The following is a 14,331-nucleotide window of genomic DNA, read 5'->3' as shown; positions in this document are numbered from 1 at the left end:
TGTCTGTCCGTCCATCCGTCCGTTGTAAGGGCTTAATGCATGTTTATTGATATATTGATTGAACCAGAGGCCCTAGCTTATACTGAGCTTATACCCCAGGGAAACCATTGCTAAGAAGCAAATCCCCATACACTCCCCAACTTTTGTAGCAGCACTTTTTATGATAGCTGAGAATTGGAAATAAAGAAGATGCCCGTCATTTGGGAAATGAGTAAACAAATTGTGGTATACGAACTGATGTTGAGTGAGTACACGTATATGTATATGTATGTATATATACATACATACATAAAACTATATTTAACTACAATAATGTAAATGAAAAGAACAACCACACACCAAAAAATCAAAAGTAGATGAAATAAAATTATAAAGATCAAGAAAGACTCAAATGAAGAGAAAAGAGAAGACGCCCTTCTTTGAGGTTTGTGGAGGTGGAAGGTCCATAGGAGTTACACACTGTACATGTTTTTGGACTTTTTTCTATCTATCAATCAGTTGTGTTCATTTTTGCCATTTTCTCTCTAAAAAGAAAATTTCCATTTTCTTTCTAGAAAATTCTGTTATATAGGATGCTCTCTGGGAGGGAGAAGGAACAGAGATGCTTGGGATAATTATGATGATGTAAGAAACAGAAAATATCAATAAAAACTTATTTTTTTAAAAAAAGTTATCATTGGGGGCCAAAGGTTCTTTTAATTTTTTCTTTGTATCCCTGGTGTTTGACACACAAAGCCTGACACACAGTAGGCGATTAATGAATGCTTATTGGTTGATTCCCAACTGAATTCAGGAAATAGTGAGTTCTCTGCCATGGGAGGTTGAATGACCATTTATTGGGAGGTATAATAAAAGATATTCTTACTTGGAATCTCTGATTTCCCTTCTAATGTGGAAAGTCTCTGATTTTATGAAGACTCACATGGGAATCTAAGCATTTCATGTCACATGGTTTCCATGAGAAAATTTTTTTCTGAGGCCAAAATAATCCATATGTAGATAATTGATTTCTGGAAATGCAAAGTCAAAAAAAAAGAACCAGTCCCCCTCGTTAAGGAAGAGCTCACATTCTAACTGTGCTCACAAGATATATAGTCAGAATTTAAAAACACACTATTCATAAAAAAAGGGAGTTCCCTTTTTGTATGTATTTATAAATATGAGTTTTTGTGTGATCCTAGAAATCATGCATAGCCTACCTGGATTTGGGGCTCTGAGCCTATCACTGGCTCCTCCTTGTCAGCGATTCAATAGTGGACCTCAGCTTTGCACTCTTTCTTCTGTCTCTGATAACATGGTTTTGGCTTAGCATTTTGGTGATCTGTAGCTGTTATAAAACACATTTTTGCAACTCTTCAGGAAGGACTTAGACAAGGAGAGAGCAGAGAAAGGGGCAGAGCTGCTTTGGTGCGGGCAAACTCCTTTTTTAGAGTTCCCCAAACTTCTAGGGGTTTTGGATTTGACCAGAAGGCAAACTACTAAGAAAGCTTTTGTTTCACCCTGACCTTTATTTCTTTATTAATAATTAATTAATTAATTTTTAGTTTTCGCCATTCGCTTCCATAGGATTTTGAGTTTTGAATTTTTTCCATCACCCTCTTCTCCCCTCTCCCCAAGGTGGTATGCAATCTGATATAGGCTCTACTTATACATTCATATTAAACATATTATCACATTAGTCATGATGTAAAGAAGAATTGGAATCAATGGGAGGAACCATGAGAAAGAAGAAACAAAACAAAACAACAAAAGAAAAGGAGAGCAAATAGTACTCTTCCATCTGCATTCAGACTCCAGAGTTCTTTCTCTGGATGTAGGTAGCATTTTCCATTGTGAGTCTTTTGGAGTTGTCTTAGATCCTTGCATTACTGAGAAGACCTAAGTCTGTCAAGGTCAGTCCTCGCACCCTGTGGCTGTTACTGTGTACAATATTCTCCTGGTTCTGCTCATTTCAGTCTGCATCAGTTCTTATAAGTCTTTCCATGTTTTCCTGAAATCCACCTGCTCATCATTTCTTATAGAAAAAAATATTCCATTACATTCATATACCACAACTTATTCAACCATCCCCCAATTGATGGACATCTCCTCAATTTCTAATTCTTTGCCATCACAAAAAGAACTTCTATAAATATTGTTGTACATTGGGTCCTTTTCCCATTTTTATGATCTTTTGGAGATAGAGACCTAGAAGCAGTATTGCTGGGTCAAAGGGTATACACAATTTTATAGCTCTTTGGGCATAGTTCCAAATTGCTCTCCAGAATGGTTGGATCAGCTCATAGCTCTACCAACAATGCATTAGAGTTCCAATTTACCACTTCTTCTCCAACATTTATCATTTTCCTGTTTTGTCATATTAGCCAATCTGACAGGTGTGATGTTGACCCTGACCTTTAAAGGGGGCCTGGTTGGCAGTGAGGAAAAAGAAAGCCAAGCAAATGTGAGACTGAGAAGTAGAGAAAGGAAAAAAAAAATGGGACAAACAGGTGGAGAGTGGTTGTATGGAGACAGAGCTGCATGCCAGCTTGCTGAGCTCTCATCATGAGTTGAACTGAATGGCACCTGGCATAGCCGCTTTCTAAGCTTTGGAGGAGATCAAGCCTGAGCTTAGAGCTATGGGCAGAATCCTAGAGCTATCCACGATGCAACGGGATGGGGAGGTGCTGAGCTGCCTTACATTAACTTTCCTTCCCTCTATGCCTCCTTGTTCGGTACCTCACCGAATAGAAGGGACACCCACCACCTGCTCTTGACTCCCTCCATCCTACCAGCCCCACAGGTGCTTCTAAAACCTTCATTTCTGGAAACCACATTAAGTATTTTCTCAGTTCTTGTGTGTCAATGGATTAGAATCCCAGTGGCCTTAGGCATCTGTGCCAAATCTTACTTGAATTCTAGTAGTGAGATTGGGAATTGAGTGAGAGGACAAAAGGGAAGGATTTAAAATTCTGAGTTTTAACCTTTTATAACCCAAGGTGACACTACCAGAGATAGCTCTAGCTGGAGGAGCAAAGAGATAAGAATTAGGAGAGAAAATGACAGGTAGCATTTATATAGCATTTTAAGGCTTGGGGAGTTCCTTACAAATACTCTTATTTGACATAACAACCCTGGGAAATAGATGCTATTATTATCCCCATTTTACAGTTGAGGGCACTGAAGCTGAGACTGAAGTTAAGTGACTCCTCCAAGGTCATTCAATTAGTGTCTGAGACCAGATTTAAATTCAGATCTTCCTTACTGTGGATCCAGCTGTCCAGTCAATGTAGCACCTAGCTACCTAACATGACAGGTGGTTTGAGGGATAAAGGGAACAATCCTTTGGATTTTAACCCAGTTTCCATGGCCCCAGAAGCAAAGGGAAGGAGAAGGGGAGTTAGTTGTACAAGGCTGTCTCTTAGTTCTTGGTTCAGCTGGTCCTGCTCTCTGCTGCCACCTTGTGATTGTGATTTCACTGGTATAGAGAAATCCCAATGTAAAACCTGCTTTCCAGTGTATGGTTTAGAGTTACCTGGGCCACTGAGAGTTAAGTGACTGGTGTAGGGTCATAACCATTTTGTATCAGAGGCGAAGCTTGAACCTAAGTCTTCCTATGTATGGCTCGGTTCACACACCACATACTACACACCACTGCCTGAATGTGTTAATGTTCCCTCTTGTTTCATTTCTTTTCTACTATAAACAAGCATCACTTCCAAGAATTAGAGTGTAAGGCACCTCAGAGGTCATCTGTTGTTGTCATCGTAAAGATAGCATCGCAACAATAGCTCACATTTCTATGACACTTTAAGGTTTACAACGTGCTTTCCTCTCCACAATTCCTATTTTAGAGAAAGAAACCGAGTTTCAGAGAGGGGAGAGTGAGTGTGAGTCTAAGACAGGTCAGGACTCAAACCTCAGTCTCCTGTTTCTAAGCTTAAGCATCCTATCCACAACATGCCCAACAAATGGTCATCTAAGAGTGCTAGATTTAGAGCCTGAGGGTCTAGATTCAAATACTGACTTTGCTGCTACCTGTGTGACCTTAGGTAAGTCATTGAAATTCTTTGGGTCTGTAAAATGAAGGGATTAGATTAGACAGCTCTAAACCTATTTATTTGTCTAGCTCTAAATCTATGATCCTGAGTGACAATGAAGTTCATTCTTCCTTTTGATGAGCTCTGATTCATTTTCCATATATTGAACAGCAACCTGCCTCCCCAAAACTAGCTATTATGGTTTGCCTGCACTTGGTGACTTGAATTCATTGAAGATACTTACCACATCCTCACTTATCTTAGGCTTTTATTCTCTGGTGGTTATTTTTGTTCTTTTTTCCTCATTTCCCCATTCTCCTTAGTTTCTTATTTTGCTTGGTCAGCGAGGTCTAGTAATTACTCTCTTAGACATACTGCATCCTTCCCTCTCCTCTTTCTTCTGTCACTACCCATAGGTAATCACCACCATCTTTCTAATTATTGTAAAAGTCTCCTAAAAGGTCTCCTTGCCTCCCCTCAACCCTTCATAAAACACCAGAATAATCCACATGGATCTGACCGTGATGCCACCTCTCTGCTCCAGAACCTATTGCAAGTTGTGCAGTTTAGGTTTTTTACTGTTTTTGTGGATATACTTTTTCTTTACAGAAATCTTTTGCTTTTCTAAATGATACTTGGTTAAAGGGGGAGATAACAGTACTATTAGTACAGCTCAATTAAAGTGGTAGAGATTATTCAGCAAATAAAAAAGGACAAAAAGAACATTAGACATAATCTAATTCAATCCTCTTATTTTATAGATAAGGAAACTGAGGCTCCTAAGAGATTAAATGGTTTGACTAAAGTCACACGGATTATTAAATAGCAGAAGTAAATTTTTTTTCACCCCTGTTTGTGGACTTATTGATCAGTGTTCCTTGCTCATGTTGACTGTAAATTCCATTAGGGCAGATGCTGTGTTTTATTTAAACTTTGTCTCTCTTTCTAAAACTAAATATCATATCCACATACAGTAGGAGCTTAATAAATGCTTGATTAGTGAATGAATAGATTTATAAACCTACTACTTGATCTTGTGTTTATTTTTAAGTTGTTTTGTGTGACTACCATAATCTAAACTGTAGGTTCCTTGGTGGGGATGGGAGTGGTGGGGGTTAGGGATAGAGGAGCATTTTTTCATTATTATTTTCCTCGGAGGACCAACCACAGGGCTCTATAGATGCTCTGTAAGTGTTTATTGATAATAGTGGATAGCTAGGTGGTGCAGTGGATAGAACACTGGGCCTGGAGTCAGGAAGACCTGGGTTCAAATGTGGCCTCAGATGCTGACTAACTGGGTGACTCTGCACATTCCCTTAACCCTCTTTGCCTCAGTTTCCTCATCTGGAAAAAAAGCTGGAGGAGGAAATGACGAACAACTTGAGGATCTTTGCCAAGAAACCCCAAGTGGGATCATGAAGATTCAGACATGACTGAACAACAATAATAATAGTGATTAACACATATATGTACATATATATGTAATATATGTGTACATATGTGTATTTATGTGTTTATATATATATAAAACAGAGAAAGAGAGAGCCTCACAAAACAGTTTTCCATGTGTTTTCTCCTTGGATCCTGGGGACAGAATGGAAGGGAAGGAGGGATTATTATTCCAGTTTGACATATGGGGAAACTGAGGCCCAAAGAGGGGCAGTGTTATGCTCAAGGTCATACACTAAGGAAGGTTGAGTCAGGACTCAATCCCAGGACTTTCAACTCTTAGTCCATTGCTATTTTCTTTAGTTAGAGCTGATACTCATTAGCTTTGTGACCTCAAGTTTTCTCATCTATAAAATAGGAGATTATAATAATACAAAACTTTTGTGAGAAAAGCATTTTGTAAACCTTAAGGTTTTATACAAATGTTGTTGTTGTTATGCCCTTATGACCACTGGAATAACCACTGTATTATTATAAAACTTCTTCTCACAATAGCCTTTCCATTTTATAGATGAGTAACCTGTGACTAAAAGAGAAATGAGTTATTTGCCCAAGGTAACCTCATAAAATTAAAGGCAGAGCCTAAAATAGAAGTCAGGTCTGAACTCTTGGTCCAGAGTTCTTCCACTTAACCTCACTCCTTTGGTAGAATCACTTTCCATGGAATTAATTTATGATGATATGGGTTTCTGACCTGTCATATGTTGGGAGTAGGATGTTTAGAGTCAAGTCACCCTGAAGACCAACCACTTCTTTGCTTCTGCTTCTAGTACTGGTTCCTGGAAACAACTTGTTAAGTACCTTGAGGAAGCTACCCATGTTTAATGATGAGGAGTACTCTCGAGAACACCAGCTACCAGCAGACACTCTGGCCCTTCCGTGAGTATTAAAGGGCTGTGTCTGGGCACAGGACATGATTTGGGCTGGGGAGGAGGGAAGAATGAGGGAAAACCCATGGAAGCCTTGAATACAGGCTAGGTCCCCATCTGAGTGTGGGAGAGAGGGCAAAAAGGGAGATAGAGAATAGGAGCTTTCAGCTCTCCTCTTAATTCTTTTTTTCTCCTATTTCCTCTCTTAATCCATTCACTTTTCTCCTTCCTCCATTTTCTCCTCCTCCTCTGTCATATCCATACATCATTTTCCACTTTTTTTCCAAAGCTTTTTATCTTTATTATTTCATGTCATCTTTACAAAGATCCTAGGAAGTAGGCAAGGTTCATCATCCTCTTTTTTCTGTTGGATGAACAGTCCTAGAGAGGTAAAATGATTTATCAGATTACATGACTAGCCATTATATTATCTGCAAAATTTTATTTTTTTTTCTATTTTGTCTCTGCTTATTTCCTTTTTCCCTCTCCCCAAATTATTGCTATGATTAGAACTTCTAGAATATAAAAAAATAAAATACAGATATAATGATAATGGACATCTTTGCTTTGCCCCTGATATTACTGGAAAGGTCTCTAGTATTTTCCCAGTTCATCCTTATATATTCTTGTTTTTAGATAGATCTATTTACCAGATTAAAGAAAGGCCCATTTATTCTTATACTTTATGTGTTTTTTTAAAAAAAAATATAAAGGAGAGTTATATTTTGTTAAATGTTAAATGCTTTTTGGTATCTATTAATATAATAATGGGATTTTAAATTGCTTTGCTTATTGATATTGTCTATTATATTTTTAGTTTTCCTAGTTTGGATTAACTCTGCATTCCTGATTAAGTCAACCTAACCATAATATATAATTTTTAATTTGCTACTGTAGCTTTTTTGACAATATGTTATTCATTATTTCTACATTGAGGAGATATTGTTTTATGGTTTTCTTTCTCTTTATCTCCCTGGCTTAGGTATTAGGACCATATTTGTCTCACAGAAGGATTTAGTAGGACTCCTTCTTTTCCTTTTCTTATACCCTATGTAATATTAAAATTAATTATTCTTTAGATGTTTGATAGAATTCACTTGTAAATTTATCTAGTTTGTGACTTTTTTTGCAGCAGACTAGAGTGTATGGCTTATATTATTTCTTTCTCTGAGATTGGGTTGTTTAAATTTCGATTTCTTGTTTTGTTAAGTTGGATATTTTATATTTTTGTGCATAAACATCTATTTCATTTATTAGTTTTGTTAGCATACAATTGAGCAGAATAATTTCTAATTTTGTTTATTTCTGCTTTATTTGTTGAGAGTTTTCTTTAATTTTTTTATATTGACAATTTAGTTTTCCTCTTATTTTGGATCAGATCAGCTAATAGTTTATCAATTTTATTTAAAAACTAGCTCCTACTTACTCATTCAATGGGTTTTTTGTTTTCAATTTTGTTTATTTTTTTGATTTTCAGATTCTTTTTGATTCTTGTGTTGAGTTGATTTATTGCTTCTCCGTTTTTTTAGTTGCACGTACCCTAACTTCTCTCTTTTGTGGATGAAGGTGTTTAGACATAAATATTCCCATAAGAGCTGATTTAACTGCATCCCCAAAATTTCATGTTGTCTCATTTTTGATATTTACTTTTATGAAATTATTTAGTGTTTCTATGGTTTGTTTTTTGATCCATAAGTTCCTTAATATTAAGTTATTTACTCTGTTTTAAGTTTGAATGCTTTCTTAAGATTCTCTTTTCTGACTGTAATTTTTATTTATTTTTTATTTTTATTTATAAAATAAATAAAATTTATTTTATTTTTGCTTTTCTAGAATTATTTATGAAATTTTTAGTGCTATAATACCTAGCCAATTTGATATAAAAACACTATGTGCAGCTGACAAATATATGTAGTCATTTCTATTCCAATTCATTAATCTTCAGAGATTTATCTTATTTTCTTTTCTAAAATTATGTTCAAATTCTTAAATTCCTATTCATATATATGCATATATATGTTTAGATTGTCTAGTTCTATAAAGGAAATTATCATTTATTTACATTATTTTTTTCTGTTTACTTCTCCTTACAACTTAACTTTTTCTTTAAGTACTTAGATGCTATGTCAGCTGGTATATATATATATTATTGATATTATTTCATTATCTGTGGTACCTTTAAGCATAATATAGTTTTCCTGCTTATCTCTTTTAAGCATTTGTTTACTCTTGTGAGATCATGCTTAATACTCTTATTTTCTAAATTGACCTGAAGCACAATACATTCTAGTTTATCTTTATTTTAATTCTGTGTCAATATTTTTGTTTTATATGTTTGTTGTAAACAATGTATTGTTGAATTATACTTTCTAATCCATTCTTCTCCCCTCTATGCCTGTCGTGACTTCTTCCATGTCTGCATTCTTTTCTCTTGTACTCATTATGCAAAATAACCTTTTCCCTTCCCTTCTTCCGTATTTCTCTTCTAGTATATTCCTATTCCCCTCCTTTTTTCTCCTCTCTTAAAAACAACAAAACCCACATCCAGTTACTGTGTTAGTTAGATCTTCTGTGACCCCAAAAGATAATGGAACTCTGAAGGGACGCTTATCACTTATCTCTTTTCCTATTAGAAGATAAGCACTTTCAAAATTATTTAGCCTCTCCTAGTTGCTCAGCTGTAATGAACTTTCTAGTCTTTTTACCTGTGTTTACATTTTAAAATTTCTCCTCAGCTCACATCTGTTTTTATCAGGAATGTTTCAGAGTCCTTTATTAAAAGTCCATTCCCACTTCTTCCCCTCTTTTAGGACTCTCTGAGTAAGTTATTCTTGTTTGTAAGTTATGCTTTTTCCTTTTGGAATAGAATATCCAAGTTTTTTTTTTTTCATCTTTACAGTAGTTACATAATCTTGCTTGATTCTGACTAGTTCCTTGGTACTTGAATTCTTTCTTTCTGTTTACAATAGTTTTTCTTTTACTTTGAAGTCCTAGAATTTGACTATTTCATTTCTATGTGTTTTCAGTTCAAGGTTTCTTTCCTGTGGTGTGATTGGTGTATTATTACTGATTTCACTTTGACCTCTGATTCTGGTAGATCTGGACATTTTTCATTTGTTGACTTCTCGAAGAATAGTATCTTTAGTTTTTTGTTTAGTCAAGGTTTTCAGGGAATCTGATGATTCTTAATTTCACTGTTCTCCATCTGTTTTCTATCTCTACTGATTTGGATCTATGAATGATGCTTTATATATTCTTTTGTTTTTTCCCATCTTTTGATTTTTTCTGATATTTCTTGTCTCCTGAAGTCATTGAGTTCTGACTGTTACTTTCAGGGAGTCCTTTACTTTTATATTATTTATTGTATTCTAGGCTGTTATTCGCCTTCCAATTTTCTCCTCCATAGGTCACATTTTAATCTTAGTTCCACTTATCATTTCTTGCTTAATTTTTTCCCAGTCATTCATATTGTCTTTGTGGCCAAGCCATTGTTTCTCTGAGGCTCTACTTGTATTTGTGGAATTACTCCTTTAATATGGCGTTACCTCTTGTGTTTCTCCTAATCCTTGATATTTCTTTATTGGGTTTGGCATTTCTTCTGATAGTCTTATTTTCCTGATGATGGTCTCCTCATTTAAGCTTTCGGTTCATTTACTGGGTGCCCCATTGTATGAAACTTCTCCTGAGTTCTGGCTGGTTTCTGGTTCTCCTCTGGTGCAGTTCTGGAACTAATTTTTATTATTGTTTTGGTTTGGCTGGAGCGTATGTATGTGTGAGAAGGCTGAAATTTATGTTGTCATCTTAACCTGAAGTTTGGGATAAATTTCTGACCCTCTCCAAGGCTGTTTTGGTGTGAAGTTCAAGGAAGTTGGGCCTTGGTCACTTGAGCACTCCACTTGGGGAGGTTGAGGTGGTGCAAGCAGAGTGTATGTTTGTGCTCAAGTTTTAGAAGAGGATAAATATAAGGTGGACCTGGGCTGGCAAGGGTAGAGAAAGAGCAAGAAGTAGCCATTGGGCTTCCCATGGTGGTCTACAGCTTCTGGGGAAAGGTGTATGGGTGGAGCTTGGCTGTTGGAGGCTGAATCTCTTAGATCTTTAGTTCACTAAGTTATTTAGTTCATTCAGTTATTAAGAGTTCCTTGAGACCCATGATGGAAAATACCATCCATGTCCAGAGACAGAGCTATGGAGTCTGAATGCAAAGTGAAGCAGACTGTTTTCTTTTTTCCTTTCTTTCTCATGGTTTCTCCCATTTGTTATAATTCTTTTATACAAGAGGACTAATACGAAAATAGAAATGTATATGTAGAGCCTATATCAGATTGCATGCTATCTTGGGGAGGGAGAACGAGAGGGGGAGAAAATTTAAAACTTATGGAAGTGAAAGTTGAAAACTAAAAATAAACTAACTTAAAAAAAGAGTTCTTTGATAATTTGGAGAGAGCGGTTTCATTTGATTGATGAGGTTCAGAAGTCAGAGAGTAGTTAAGAAAAGAGTGAGGGAAGAGGAAGTGTTGTCATCAAATATAGATTAGATTTTCAAGGAAATTTGGCTGAGAAAGGGAAGAGAAACACAAGGTGATAGTTGATGAAATGGTAAGATCTGGTGAAGATTTTTTAGGATCAGAAGACCTGAGTGTTTGCAGGCAGCAGGGAAGGAGCTGGTAAAAAGGGAGAAATTGAAGAGAAAGGGAAAATACTAAGTAGGGGGGCAATTTGCTGGAGAAGATGGGAAGGGATGGGATCAAGGTTGCACATAGAGGGGTTGGTCCGGTGAAGAGAAAAGTCACATTTGCATCAGAAACTGAAATAAAGGAGGAAATGTTGTGTATGGTTGTGTGTGTGTGTGTGTGTGTGTGTGTGTGTGTGTGTGTGTGTGTGTGTGTGTGTGTGTGTGTGTGATGTTAATGTGAGAAAAAAGAACGGGAAGAAAGAGAAGTGAGAGGAAAAGGAAGAGATAAGATAAATGACCTTAATATGGAAATCTCAGCAGAGAAGTTTAAGGGAGGCCTGAAGGAGAGAAGGTCATATGAAAGAGGGAATACAGCTTGTTCTTTCTGGCCTTTATGTCAGACAAAAAACCCCAGACCGTTTACATACAGTTCTCTTTAAATGGAAGGAGCTGCCTTGGGAGGCAGTGAGTTCCCCATCACTGGAGGGCTTCCAAAAGAGGCTGGATGTGTGAGTATAGTGGGATTCCTTTTGGGTGTGGGTTGTAATAGATGGCTGCTGAGGTCCCTTCCAGCTCTAAAATTTTGTGATTCTTGGTACTTCTTTGTTTCTATACTCTTTCTAATTATTATTGGGAGGCAGCTAGGTGACACAGTAGATAGAGTGTCAGGCCTGGAACCTGAATTCAAATTTGACCTTAGATATTTGCTAGCTTGGATGACCCTGGAAAGTCATTTATCCTTATCTGCCTCACTTTCTTAATCTGTAAAATGAACTGGAGAAGGAAATGAAAAACAGTTCCAGTATCTATGTCAACTCCCCTGCACTGCCCCCCCCCCCCCAATTGGGTTATAAAAAGTTGGATACTACTGAAATCACTGAATAAAAATGATTACTGCCCCCTGACCTTCTCTCCTATCTCCTTCTAGCTTTGCCATTTTGACTCAACATTGGTTTAAACACACACACACACACACACACACACACACACACACACACACTCCTAGTTCAGCAGCACATCTTTTCTTTTAATTTTTTTTCCTTTTTTCAAAGCCACCTGGCCCCTGAGGGTTCTTCTGACCTTCCTGGAAGTATATAGCTGTTTCTAAACCCTGAGGACTGTTTCTGACCTGGCCTGTGCTAGTTTCCCATGAGGAGGAGAGAGCATTTTGCCAAGACATCCTCCCTCACTAATAAACTTCTGGCTAATTGTATGCCTTCCCTCCTCCTCCCTTAGCAGAAGAAGGTTATTGGGAAGGTGACTCTGAGAAGTGACAATCAAAGACAAAGCTCCTTCCCTTTCTCGCTATCTGTCTGAGTCCCTGCTAGAAGACTCTTATGCTGCTGCTTTTAAGAAAATGACATAGTCCCATGTTAAGAGAACCTGCTTTGAAGTCAGAGGACCTGACTTCAAATCTCATTCCCTCCATTGATTCCATATATAACCTTGGGCAAATCAGCTAATGCCTATGGGCCTTGGTTTCCTTATCTGTGAGATGATGGAATTGGACTACATTTATGATCTATAGGTGGAAGAGCTTTCAGAAGTCATTCATTCCAACTCTCTCTCACCCTGTTTCTACAAAGGAGGAAACTGGGACCCAAGCTGTTATAAAAAGACTTGCCCAAGGTCACATAGGTAGTGTCATAAATAGAGTCCAGAATAGCTCCTTTAAATAATGATGGCTAGCATTAACATTGCACTTTAAGTTTTACAAAGCACTTTAAGAATATTATCTCACTTTATCCTCACAACAATCTCTGGAGGTTATTACAACAATTTCTATTGTTATTATCCCCATTTTATAGATGAAAAACTCAGGCAGACAGAGGCTAAGTGACCTGCCCAGGGTCACACAGGTCATGTCTGAGGCATGATTTGAATTTAGGTCTTCCTGACTCCAGGTCCATGACTCTATCTATGTGAATACACTGTGTCACCTGGCTGCTTTTCCCACTCTACCATGATCTCTAAGTTTTTTTCTAGCTCTAGAACATAAAGGATCATAGATTTAAAGATGGATGAGACCTACCTACCTTCTAAAAATTACCTAGCTTAACCTTCTCATTTAAGAGATCAGGAAACTGAGGTCAGGAGAAGGGAAGAGACTTGACCAAAGTTGCATAGACACTCGGCGAGAGGACCTAGTCCTGGGTCTCCTAGATTGCAAATCCTGAGCTTCTCCCCTATGTCAGGATTCCTCTTGGAGGTCAAATGCTTGTAGTTCAAATGTTAGAGTGGTGAAAAATCATAGAGACCTCCTTAGTCTAACCCCCTTATAGACGGAGAAACAAACCGGGAGTTGGAAAGGGAGTGAATCTCCAGAGATTAAACATGAATCTTTGTGTTTGTTGGATGTGGTCACTGGGTTGGTTTTGTTTTTTTTTATATTGTGTGTGTGTGTGTGTGTGTGTGTGTGTGTGTGTTGTTATATTAGCAAATGATTGTAGTGTAAAAAACAAGACATCAACAAAACTGAATAAAACTAAAAAAACTAAATAAAACTTAAAAAATATATAGGTTAATCTATAGTAACTAGTAATCTAGTTTACTAGTAACTATAGTGCAAATACTAACTGCACAGATATGGGGAGAGAAGATAATAAAAGCACAAGAGGGAGGTAGAATTAATCCCACAAGTCTCTTCAGGAGTTGACTTTTACTTTCCTTCCTATAGCCTCACCAACCAAAACCAACGGATTCTATATACGATCCTGGAATATGACCCACTTTTTGACTCCAGTGACATGACAATAAACGAGTGGATTACAATTGCAAAGGACATTGAGGTAAAATGGCTTAATGGAAAAACTCGTGGATTTGGAACCAGAAGGTGATGGATTCAAATCCCAACTCTGATATTTGCAGCTTAAGCAAGTTATTCTTTCCCACTGGGCCCCAGTTTCTTCACCTGTAAAATGAAGGAGGAAGACTATATGTCAGGTTATTTCCAACTCTAACTCCTATATTTGTCTGATGTCACAAGATTGTTCCTTTTACTGTCCTCTCCTTCCGTGGGACTTTTACCGCCTTTGTTCTGGACACACTGTGTTTCTAGTCCATGCCTATGTTCACATTAGTCTATTCCTCTACACATTATATTGCTGACTCATTAAATCCATGAAAACCTCTAGATAATTTTCACATTAGTTTCTTGAACCCAAGTGCACGAATTGATTAATATACCATTTATGACTTTGTCCAAATTGTTGATAAAAATATTGCATAGCACAGGACCAAGGACAGATCCCTGGGATATTCCACTAGAGATTTCCTTCTGGGTCAACTTCTATCTATTCATCATAGTAACAGGTACAATCAC

General features: G+C 37.1%; 1 protein-coding gene across 2 annotated transcripts in view; it reads left to right on the top strand.

The window, feature by feature from the left end:
* The window catches only part of ASPG (asparaginase), a 121,085-nt gene that overhangs the window by 13,074 nt on the left and 93,680 nt on the right, over window positions 1–14,331 (top strand). For both annotated transcript variants that reach the window (XM_072630071.1, XM_072630070.1), the window contains exons 2-3: window positions 6,239–6,347; window positions 13,687–13,798. In XM_072630071.1, coding sequence (XP_072486172.1) covers window positions 6,239–6,347; window positions 13,687–13,798 — 221 coding nt within the window. The remainder of the gene's footprint in view (window positions 1–6,238; window positions 6,348–13,686; window positions 13,799–14,331) is intronic.

Source organism: Notamacropus eugenii, chromosome 1 (assembly GCF_028372415.1).
Source record: "Notamacropus eugenii isolate mMacEug1 chromosome 1, mMacEug1.pri_v2, whole genome shotgun sequence".
NCBI classification, from domain to species: Eukaryota; Metazoa; Chordata; class Mammalia; order Diprotodontia; family Macropodidae; genus Notamacropus; species Notamacropus eugenii.
The sequence above is the reverse complement of the archived record's forward strand: the minus strand, read 5'-3'. Positions and strand labels throughout refer to the sequence as shown.